Source organism: Lutra lutra, chromosome 3, assembly GCF_902655055.1.
Source record: "Lutra lutra chromosome 3, mLutLut1.2, whole genome shotgun sequence".
NCBI classification, from domain to species: Eukaryota; Metazoa; Chordata; class Mammalia; order Carnivora; family Mustelidae; genus Lutra; species Lutra lutra.
The window spans coordinates 66,590,400-66,602,617 of record NC_062280.1 but is presented as its reverse complement, the minus strand read 5'-3'; the positions used below and the strand labels follow the sequence as shown (position 1 = coordinate 66,602,617).

Below are 12,218 nucleotides of genomic sequence, written 5' to 3'. Positions count from 1 at the left end.
TGCCATGGTCTTATTTATCATATTTCTGTATGTTTATTTCTGGAAGGGTTGGGGCCTGAAATTATGTCCATAACCAATATTTTATGGGCTTGAAACTCTGTAGCTAAATGTTCAAAAGTGAAAAAATACAAGCAGTTTTGAATGGGAAGTAACTCCTGTTGTTGCTAGAAAGGTTGGCTTTTGGGCAAGTTGTGTAGATGAGAATGGAGTGGGTTTCATTTGCCATATTAATGTGAGATTTTGCATTTAAAGAAGGCTGCCATTCTTAACTAAAAGGTATTATGATCCTTGTGAATTAATTACAACTCCTTTTGGATGACTAGGTATATGTACTGGACTGACTGGGGTACTAATGCCAAAATTGAGAGAGCTACACTGGGAGGAAATTTCCGGGTACCTATTGTGAACAGCAGCCTGGTCTGGCCCAATGGGCTCACTCTGGACCATGAGAATGACCTTCTCTACTGGGCAGATGCCAGTCTGTAAGTTTTTTCATTCTTTTTGTGGGTGCTGATAAAAAGATTTCTTGCTTTCACTTTCAGAGGGAGGATTTGCATAACATGATAAAATTATAATATGCCAAATAGAAACGGCCAAAATGTAGAATCATAGTTTTATGAACTGTATTCTAGCTTGGTATATGTACCTGTCAAAATTGATCTATCATGAGATTGAATAATTAAGAACTAGAAGGCATCTAAGGATACATTACTAGATGAGTTAATTTCAGTTATAATTACAAATGTAATCACTCAATTTATAATCTCCAGGCCCCATCTAAACTATCAGAAAATGTGGACAACTTTTAAATGCACATTGGTACTAAGTTTTCTCTGGGATTTATTTAGCCTTCAGTTAAAAACATTTTCCTTTAGGGTGCCTGGGTGGCTAAGTGGGTTAACCCTCTGCCTTCAGCTCAGGTCATGATCTCAGGGTTCTGGGGTCAAGTCCCGCATTGGGTTCTCTGCTTGGCAGGGAGCCTGCTTCTTCCTCTCTCTCTGCCTGCCTCTCTGCCTACTTGTGATTTCTCTCTGTCAAATAAATAAATAAAATATTAAAAAAAAAAAACATTTTCCTTTAGTCTTTGTCTATTGGTCATCTTCTCAAACAGATTTTTCTTAGCCAATTTAGTAGTATTTTCCTTACAAACTTCTGTTGACTCTAATTTCTCATGTAACTTCTTCAAGTAGTCCTCAGATTACTCACATTCCAATCATCTTAACGGAATAGTTGAAAAGATGAGATGATTTCATTTATTATTGCTGGTGTCTACATGTCAGGAATCTCAACTTAACTTTGCTTATTTTCTTAAGATTTTGATTTCTGCTTGCGACACTAAGCACCTAATGATCTCATCTTTTATCCTCTAATTTGGAAGCAAGCAATGATATTTAGTGTCTAAATTTGGATCATTATAGGTAAATATCTCCAAGTACTGGGTAAATGACAAATCGAGAAGGTCATTAAGGGAATGGGAGGAAAAAGTAATTCACATTTTATTGAGACTACTGTGTGCTAAACACTGAGTTCCATGCATTGTGTGTATTATTTCATAATCTCCTATTTCTAATTTTGGCCTGGTTCCCTTTCTAGGATAACTTACAGGTTATATTAATACTTGGAAATCAGTGATTTACGTAGGCCATGTTTCATAAGCAAATGAAGACCTCCCATCATTAGATGAAATTTTTCTTCCTGCCGTATGCAGCTGTTGAAAAGAAAGTTGGGGGCTTGTGAAAAGAAGTGGTTAGGCCCAGGCATTGGGCTCCCATTTGAGGTGCTTATTGTTTCTGAATTCCAGCATTTTCTTTTTTACTTCATTTTAGGCAGAAGATTGAACGCAGCACTCTAATGGGCACGCAGCGTGAGGTCATTGTCTATACAGTCTTTCATCCTTTTAGCTTGACTCTCTATGGCCAGTATATTTATTGGACTGACTGGAACATGAAAAAAATTTACCGAGCTAACAAATACGATGGGTCAGGTCAGATGGCAATGACCATGAGTTTTCCCTCCCAGCCTAACGGTATTCGTGTTGTAGTGAAGAATCCTCAGCAACAGTGTAGCAATCCTTGCAGCGAGTTTAATGGAGGCTGCAGCCATATTTGTGCACCAGGTAAGACATTGCCAATGAAGACTGAATCATGTAGGGTAATAATGTTAATGATTGGTAGGGAAGGCTGAGGGATATTCCACTCTAAGAGGGGTAGAAAAAAATCCAAGTTCTCCTTGATTTCAGGATAATTCATAAAACAGATTTGGAGACTTGTAGGTTTAGAGGAAGACTTTGACAGATTTTTTTTTCCCATTTAATGTGGAGCACTCCCATCAGGCTTGATGGGAGTAGAAAGAAAGATGGGGTCTTTGGATGCCAAACTTAATGACTTGGATAGAAATTCCATCAAAGAGCTTACCTCCCTTAGGAAGGGATCTAGTTCTTCTACTTGGGAGGTACTGTTTATAGTCTGAAGCATTTCTGATGATATTTGAAAGTGTGATTCTATGTATTCCATAGTATGGTTTATAGATAGCAACAGATTTGCAGAAAGATGTATCTTTTGATGCTGTTGTCTTACAGATGTTGCTAAGAAGGGAGGATCATTTCTATTGTTTCAGTGTAGGCAAGAGCTAGTTGTTAATGATTAGGGTGAATTAGCCACATTTATTGGAATTGGTGGTGGTTCTTCATGGACAAATGATGCAGAATGTAGTTGAGAGGCTGATGGGAAGAGTTTCTATGGCTTTCCTTACAGTGCCTTTACTATAGAAATATTGCCACTGCTATTCTGGAAGAGAGAATATGAATGGGTGCTACACAGATATTTTGCTTTTTGGGCCAACTTTTTTTTTTTTCCAGGTCCAAATGGTGCTGAGTGCCAGTGTCCACATGAGGGCCACTGGTATCTGGCCAACAACAAAAAGCATTGCATCGTGGACAATGGTACACGGTGTGACAATTCCAAGTTCACCTGCCTCAATGGACACTGCATCTCGGAACAATGGAAATGCGACAACAATAATGACTGCGGTGATGGCAGTGATGAGTTGGAAAGTGTCTGTGGTGAGTTGAACTCCTGGAGCTTTTGTTAGGCTGTAAACTTGTCTTTATGCCAAGTGTTTGGTACAGAGTCCTGCTGTGTGTGAATAGCTGTGAATTTTGTGCCTGTATGTCCTGTTAGAACTGAAAATATTTAGTCTGAGAACACAGACTGTTAAATCCCATATAAGCTGATATACATGCCAGGGATTAGTGTTGATGCTTTATTAGAAAGCACCTCTGTAGTGGTTAAGAGCAAAGGGGCTGGATTAAAATCCTAGCTCTTCCCTTTATAATCTGTGCAGCCACAGGAAAGTGGCCTAACCTCTCTGAGCCTCCAACACCTCATCTGTTAGATGGAGCTGTTCCTAGGAATTTTGTGAGGAGTGAGAGAAGCAATATATAAAAAACACAGCATGGGGCTTGGTGCATGTCAAGCATGACTTAGCATGGAACTGGGAGCTCTATTCGATGATTGTTATCATTTTATTAATTTTCATAGCAGAAGGATAAGTAGTAATTTACTGAAATCATTCAGTATTCAGCTTCCATCTGGATGGGGTGAGTCAAACACTAGAAATTAGCTATATTTTTCCAATAGACTATAGGGGCTAAGAGTTTGATTTTCCCCAAAGACATTGTATTTGCATGCTTTTCTGGGATTTGGGGTAAAATTTTAAATTGAGATGGTAGAGGAAGGGAAGCAACTCAGATATTTACTTAAAATACCTAATTTGCCTTAGAAAAGTACACAATGTATTTTGTTTGATCTAATTTAAAGTTTATTTCACTTTGCACGCAGTCCGTTTTGCAGCCATTTTTGCTTTAGAAGGTAAACTCAATCCATTTTATTTGACTGTACTTTTTAAGAAACTAGGATGATGCTCTCTGATCGGGAATTCTCTTCAATGTTTTTTCCTCCTCGTAGCATTTCACACCTGCCACCCGACAGCGTTCACCTGTGCCAATGGGCGATGCGTCCAGTATCATTATCGCTGTGACCACTACAATGACTGTGGTGACAACAGTGATGAGGCAGGGTGCCTGTTCAGGGACTGTAATGCCACTGTGGAGTTTACCTGCGGTAATAAAAGGTGCATTCCTCTTCAGTTTGTCTGCAATGGCATCAACAACTGTCATGATAATGATACCTCAGATGAGAAAAATTGCTGTAAGTTCATCAAGGACTTATTCTGCTTTGGGGGTCTGAAATCTCTTTGCTTGCTTATTTGTTTTGGTTTGTGTGTGTGTGTGTGTGTGTGTGTGTTTTGTTTTTTTGGAGTCTCTTCACCTCATGGGAGATAATTTTTATGTAGAAACAAAGGCTTTCTGCAAAAAAAAAAAAGAACCCTAAGTATTCATCTAGAACATAAATTTCATTTAATTATATTCTGCTAAATGGTTTTGTAAAAACAAATCTAATATATTTAATTATTCACCTAAATTTATGGACCCACATGACCATTGAATATTTTAATCTCAACTATTTTATCCTTGGTTTATGTATCTACCAGATTAAAAATTCACTTGACAAAATTTTTGATTGTTTTAAGACTTTACCAGTAGTTGCTGACAAAAACTATTGTCTGAATGTGTTGTGGTTAATCTTTGTTCTGCACAAAGCAAAAATGATTTCTTTCTTTCATTTTTCTGGTAAATTGTTTTATTGGTTTTTCCAAAATTTCAGGGATTTGCTCTTTAGCATATAGGCAAAAGAAAAGAGCAGTGTGTAAATTCAAATACATTTCAGTTTGGATATATCTACTTGCTCTGCTGCTTTTGTAGGTAGAGTTACATACAATATTTCTTCGGCTATGCCTTTTAAAAGAACTCCTTCTTATGGAAAATTTCAAACATACACCAAAGTACAAAGAATAATAAAATATGCCCATTATCCAACTCCAATATTTATCAATAAATGGTCAGTCTGTTTCATCCATTTCCCCTGACTCCCTTCCCCTGAATACTATAAAGCAGCTCTCAGACATGCATGTCATTTATGAAGACATTTTGACAACTGACTATCATGCGGTAATGATGTCTGGCAAGACTGACAGTACTTACTTGACTACTCCGTCCGTATTAAAATTTTACAATTATTCCCCAAATATCTTTATGCAGTTGTTTTGTTCAGATTAGCATTCAGGCAAGGTCTACACATTGGTTTTGATGATTCTAACTCTCTAATCTCTTTAATGCCTCAGCAGTGCCCCCCCCCCTTTTCCAATGCCATTGATTTGTCCTGTGGAATTTCCCACACTCTGGATTTGACTAATTGCTTAATTGAACCATTTATTTTGTCCCTCTTATTTCCCATTAACTGGAATTTGTACCTAGAGGTCTGATTACATTAGGTTCAATTATTTGGGCAAAATTCTCCATAGGTGGAGCTGTGTATTTCCTGTTGCATCACATCATGAAGCACGTAATACTTGATTGTGCACTTTAATGATAAAGTTAATTAGTGGATTTAGAAGTCAGCCTGAATCTTCCCTTAAGAACATCCCATCAACTTGCTCCCCAGTGGTTTTAGCATACATGGATGGTTGTTCTATAAATCCATTATTTCTTTAAGGGTTACAAAATAGGTATTTAAAAATTCTGTTATTTCTTCTACATGTATTAGGTAACGTTCCATAAAGAAGAAATTTTCCTGATCAGCTATTTTGTTACCTTGAAGTACAATTCTGTAGGAAAAATGGCTTGATTCCTTTCCTTTGTCAGTTTTCAGAGTAATGAATTGGTGACCAGTGAGCACTAATTTTTTGTCTTGTTTTGCTTTTAGTATTAGACTGATGGATTTCTACATATTTGATGAATTTTAGTGCAGTAAAGTCATTTAATGTTTCTGGTGGTCAGCTTCCCTCTCTTAGGCCAGTGGAAGCTCTGCTAAGTTGGCTTCTCTGTTATGGCCCATTTGGTCCATTTCCTATCTCAGACCTTTTGGAAAGGGGAACTTGTTCCTTTTGCAGACTTAGAGATTACCACAGTGTCTGGTTGACCATTTCTATTTGGCTCTCATTGCTTCCAGCGCTTTTCAGTGTACAGAGCTAGGAAATACAATTTTTAAGGAAAAAAGTTTATATTGGTCTTTCCCATTTTAATTTAAGATTACAACTTTTTAAGATTTTATAATCCTGTCTCTTACATGCTTAAAATATTGGTTTCTGATGACATTAACACAAATGCTTATTTGCTTTATTCTACCATAATTTCAAAATGCTTATAGTTTCAAAATAACCACACAAGTAATACTACTACCAATAAATCTACTAGTGATAATTTAAGAACATAATCTAAGTCCCTCTTGTTCTTAGATTATGTCCTGCTATGTAGTACTGGTTTTAAAGTCACTTGAATTCTTTTTCTTTCTTTCTTTCTCTTCTTTTCTTTCTTTCTTTCTTTCTTTCTTTCTTTCTTTCTTTCTTTCTTTCTTTCTTTTCAGCATAACAGTTTTCATTGTTTTTTCACCACACCCAGTGCTCCATGTAATCTGTGCCCTCTCTGATACCCACCACCTGGTTCCCCCAACCTCCCACCCACCTCCCCTTCAAACTCCTCAGATTGTTTTTCAGAGTCCATAGTCTCTCATGGTTCACCTCCCCTTCCAATTTCCCCCAACTCCCTTCTCCTCTCTAACTCCCCTTGTCCTCCATGCTATTTGTTATGCTCCACAAATAAGTGAAACCATATGATAATTGACTCTCTCTGCTTGACTTATTTCACTCAGCATAATCTCTTCCAGTCCTGTCCATGTTGCTACCCCAATGTTTATAGCAGCAATGGCCACGGTCGACAAACTGTGGAAAGAACCAAGATGCCCTTCAACGGACGAATGGATAAGGAAGATGTGGTCCATATACACTATGGAGTATTATGCCTCCATCTTTTTTTTTTTTTTTTTGAATTGTTGTGCTATTAAGTTGATGTAGTACTTGCTTCTGTTACTATTTCCAAATTTTAGGAATTGCTTTCCTTTTCCCATTTTTATTTCATTGTTTTCATTTATACAAAATAATACACGTGGTTCTGTGGTCAAAATTATATGATGAGGTATATTCACAGCAGTCTTCCCTCCTTTTTTTTTTTTCCATTTTCTCCATTCCACTCACTCTGATCTATTCTCAATCTATCCATAGGTGTGACAAATTTTTTTCATTATTTTTTTTGACACTAGCTGAAAGAGAGCTTTTTTATTACTTTTTATGTACAGAAACTTCAACAGCATTGAGTCCTTTAACCTTTGCCTTTTCCAGCTTTGCAATGGAGTTTGGACCCAGGTCATTGCTTCCCCATTGACCATGGAAGTCATCATACCTGTCATTGTCAATGGTCCTGATGGCTTCCACTAGCTTAGCCAGAGCTCCTTCGTCTTCTGCGTTAACCGGCGTGAAAGTGACAGTGGTTCAGGTCTTCTATGCACCAGACGCCCAGCCTGGCCTTCCCCTTGATAATACAGAAGGGAGCTCCCATCCTACAATACAGGGCAGGCAAGAAGACAGCCAGCTCAGTGGGATCCACAGCACGTGCAGTCACTACCAGCTGAGCCTTCTTGTTTTATACCAAGGGTGGTGACAGTATTAACCCCAACTCAAAGGACAGGCAGCTGCTGAGTGGGGACATTCCCTTTGCCAGCAGCTGTCTCCCAACCTGGGCCAATGGTCTCTGCTGCTTCTCTTGCTTTGTCCCTGGTCTGTATTTATGGGCCAACTTAAGTGGTAGAGAAACTCTCTGTCTGTCCAAAGCCCTCATGAGGTGATTAATTGTGGGAGGTGCTTCTAGATGTTCACTGAGAATAGCCCTTTGCCACTGTGGCCAGGTGTAGCCAGGCCATTTGACAAAGTTAGTGAGGTCCCTTTGGGGCTACATGTCCTGTCCGATGCAAGAAATCTTGGGCCTTTTCTCAGACAGGAGACTGACCACCTTCTTGGCTTCCTGCTTCTTTAGAATAGAAGGGGCTGGGACCACCTTCTTCCCCATAGCCTTCTTTCCTTTCAACATCTTGGAAGCCTGGAGACTCATTATTGTTTTTTAACATAAGCAACTCTCTCTCCTTACACACACAAACATACTGTTTTTCTCACACAAAAGATAGTCTGTGGTTTTTTGACTCTTCCTTTCTTTCTGTTAACAACATATGCTGGAGATCATGCCATCATTCCTTACCAGTGTTTAGAGATCTTCATTCCTTTTTATAGTTATGTATTACTCCATTGTGTGGATACACAATAGTTTATTTAACTAAGTGTTGAGACTCTTGTTGGTGCTATTAAATAATTAAAATGGATGACTTAAACTACAAAGTAAGCATACTCCCCCTCCCCCCAATCAGCTGGAAATACCGCTTTTTACTTTAGAAGCGATGGTAGGAAATGAATGTCGTGGATGATGCCTTTGTGAGAGCTTTAAACATGCTTCCCTTCTGGTGTTTTGAGTCTAGTAGCCCTGTTAGTGTGGACATTTTTAATGTTCTGTGTATGTGGTGGATCTTTCCAAATGTTTCTCGCTTATCTTTTTGAAGCTGATCGTACCTGCCAGCCCGGCTATGTAAAATGTCAGACGACAAACATTTGCATTCCTCATTTTTACTTGTGTGATGAAGACAATGACTGTGGAGACATGAGTGATGAAAGCCCTGTTTTCTGTGGTAAGAGAGCTGGGCTGTTCCTTCTGTGGTTCAGGGATGCGTATCTGGAGCTAAGGTCTTTGGGCTACTTGTCAGCTCAAGTTGACTGAATCTGTAGATGCAGTAGGCAGTTACTTTAGGATGTGATTAGAAGAGCATAAGCAGCCCCTATTTCTGTTCTCTGGATGGATCCCTTACTCCAAATATTTCTTCAGAGACTTGCTGTGGTCCCTGACTTTTTATAATTGCAGAGCCGTTTCTCCCAGAGTCAAGGGCCTTTTGTCTTCAGGAACTCCAGGCAGAATGTGCTTGTCAAGCCCTTACATTTGCTCTTAATTTGATTATAGTTACTATTTAGTAACTGCAAGAATTTTTGTATCTTTTTAATATGCTTAAATTTCAGAAAACTTTATTTCATATTTAGTAGTTTGGTTTAGTCAAGCATTTTCCTGTATTTATAGATCAAATCAGGAGGCCTTTCTTAAGCTCAGTAACTTTGAGTCTATTAGTGTAATAGGTACATAATTAAAGAATTTAGTAATTATCACCAGAGGAAGGTATAGGCCAAGAACAGGCATCAGTTGTAATAACAGCCACAGGAAGAAGCAGAATTCAGGATGTAGCCATCAGAATGGGACATACAGATTAGAGACAGTGCTGACCTTTCTGAGGCCTCTGCTTCCTGATCAGTTTTACCCCTGGCAAATCATCCAATATCTTGGGCCAAAGGAAGGGACCTTGCAGACCAGAAGAATTAGAAGACTTGACTCTAGTTTATACTACCCACATAATAATTTAGAAAATACATCTGACCAGGGTTACCAAAGGTTACGTGAATTCATCAATGTTCAAACATAGGTAGAGTCATTTTTACTCAAATAAAGATCCCATAAGAATGAATAAGAGCACAACTGTCTTTTTAGAACCATGTGTGCTGAGCTCAGATATGGTTATATGTTGTTTTTGCTTTTCATATTATTTCCATAGAATTAGTCTAATTTTAGGTTACTGCAGACAACATAGAGCCAAATCTTCTTATCCATAACTTGTGGTTTCATGTATCAAAGAGATATTTCTTAGATATTTCTAACAAATACGATTTATTGTTGGGTCTCTAGAATCTAGAAAGAGAAATTCTAGGAAACTGAAACAGTACTGTCGGCCTTCTCTCCCAGCACCCCCATCCCTTCCTCCCCATACAAAGCTTATATAAAACCCTTTTCCAGGTCTCAGCCTTCCTTCCCTGGCACCAGTTATCTAGTTCAGAGCTGTGGGCAGATGGTTAAGATTGACGGGAACAAGCTTGTATTTTACTCCTGGGTTTTACCTCCGTCCTCAGCTTCTCACACGTGCAGCAGTGACGAGTTTGCCTGCACATCTGGACGTTGTATCCCGAGACACTGGTACTGTGACGAGGAAGGAGATTGTCCTGATGGCTCTGATGAACCTGCCACTTGCGGTAAGAGAGCAAGCAAGCATGCCAAGTGTTACGATGCAGTGAGAGACACTCTTCCACTGCTTCCAAATACAGTCTAGGACCAGAGCTGCCTACTGTTTGTGCTCTCTGCTCCTGCTTTCAGCTAAGAGGGTGAAACCACTCAGCAGGGAGTCATTAAAAACCTGTTAGTGTGAGGAGGGATCAGCATATAGAGGCTGCTGACTGATGTCCATGAAATGAAATTATGTTGGTGATGCACCTAATACTGTGCCTGGCTTGTAGAACTCAATTAATTTTAATTGTCTATGAATTGGGATTTCTGAATTTGGTTCAGTTGTAGCCCACAAGGCTGTGGAAGGATCCAAAAGAGACTAGAATGATCATATCCAAAGGCATATTATGGCACACATCCTCCTCCTGGTCTGTGTGCCAGCTTATGAGGTAAGGTCCCATGGCCATCTGAGTTTCCCAAGAAGTTATAGAGACCCTCTGGTTGTATTCCTGGAGGCACTTCTACCTATTTGCATTTGGAGGCTGCTGTTAACCTTTACAAGTTCTAACCTATATCCATGCACATTTTTAAAAATGTAATGGTCATTGCTTTTTTTATCTGTTAATAAATCATTCTGCAGACTATGGCCATGGCCAGCTGCCTGGCTTTATAAAGTTTTATTAGAAGGCAGTGACATACTGTCTATGGCTGCTATGTGCTACCGTGGCAGTATCAGGTAGGTGTGACAGAGAACATATGTCCTATAAGCCTAAAATATTTGCTATCTGGTGAAGAGAAAGTTTGCTGATCTTTGTTACACAGTCTTCATACTTGTTTTTAATGGCAGTATAGTATTCCATCAAGTGGTTGTATTTGAGTTAATTGCCTCAATTTTAACCACTTGAATGGTTTTTATTCCCCCGCTGTTATAATCCAATCATCTGCAATACAAGCATCATATATAAAACTTTTTATTTGAGGGGTGTTCTCTTAGTACCGTTTTTATAGTTTTATTGATTAATTCAGACTATTTTCTGTCCCTGTTCTCTCTCAGGAGAGTGGTATTTGAAGCTCTTTGCCAAGTTCTTTTTCCCCAATGCTGAAAGTTTTGTGGAAAGCAAAGAACATGTAGAATTTTGAGGATCTTAATAGAAATACATAACTGTGAGTAGAATAGTGTTAGAGAATGGTTTAGACATAAGAATGATGGGTTCAAAAATATGAAGAGTGGGACGCCTGGGTGGCTCAGTTGGTTAAGCAGCTGCCTTCAGCTCAGGTCATGATCCTAGCGTCCTGGGATCGAGTCCCACATCGGGCTCCTTGCTCATCCTTGCCTGCTTCTCCCTCTGCCTCTGCCTGCCATTCTGTCTGCCTGTGCTTGCTCTCTCTCCCTCTCTCTCTTCTGACAAATAAATAAAAAAAATATATATGAAGAGTAAGTATACTTTCTAAACTTCTCCATGGGAGCCAGAGTCAGTAAGTGATACCAACTGCCTGTCATATTTATGAATACATTCTCATAATATGCAAGAGTATTACAAGTCATAAGGTGTATACAAAAAAGCAAAATTTCCATTTTCTCAGCCTTCTCTAATCTCACTCCCCAGAGATAATCACTGCAAAGGGTGAGTGTGAATTCTCCTTACCTTTTGCTGTATATCCTCGTATATAATTTTAAAAACACAAATAGAGACCTTACTATGCATATTTTTCGGCAGCTTTGCCCCTTTCAGCTTAACTACACCTTGTCAGCATGTTAGTGAACACAGATCTACTCATTCCTTGGCACTGCTGAATGTTACTCTGAAGTGTGGGTGGCCCAAGTGTCTTTTCCTTTCCCTAAGTGATGGATGTTTAGATTGTTTTCATTTTTTTCACTATGAAAAATAATGCTGGGGTGAACACCTATTTATTTATTTATTTATTTATTTATTTGAACATCCTTTTAGAAACCTCTTTGTGCATCCGTGAGAAGATTCTTCTGGGCTAGATTTCTAAAAGTGGTGTTTTTGTGTCAGAGCGGCTTTGTCTCTTTAAAAAGCTATGGTGATGTACACTCCTTTCTTAGCAGCTAATTTTCTTTTGCCTTAGGTTAATTTTGAGGGGACCCTGGGTGTATGGGCAT

The 12,218-nt window shown here is 38.9% G+C and overlaps 1 protein-coding gene and 1 pseudogene across 1 annotated transcript in view; one reads left to right on the top strand and one right to left on the bottom strand.

Moving 5' to 3' along the window:
* Positions 1–12,218, top strand: part of LRP2 (LDL receptor related protein 2) — a 173,500-nt gene that overhangs the window by 98,887 nt on the left and 62,395 nt on the right. The window contains exons 40-45 of the mRNA XM_047722149.1: positions 324–482; positions 1,827–2,116; positions 2,858–3,061; positions 3,966–4,208; positions 8,559–8,684; positions 10,003–10,122. Coding sequence (XP_047578105.1) covers positions 324–482; positions 1,827–2,116; positions 2,858–3,061; positions 3,966–4,208; positions 8,559–8,684; positions 10,003–10,122 — 1,142 coding nt within the window. The remainder of the gene's footprint in view (positions 1–323; positions 483–1,826; positions 2,117–2,857; positions 3,062–3,965; positions 4,209–8,558; positions 8,685–10,002; positions 10,123–12,218) is intronic.
* On the bottom strand, positions 7,234–8,044 carry LOC125094924 (60S ribosomal protein L7a-like; annotated as a pseudogene).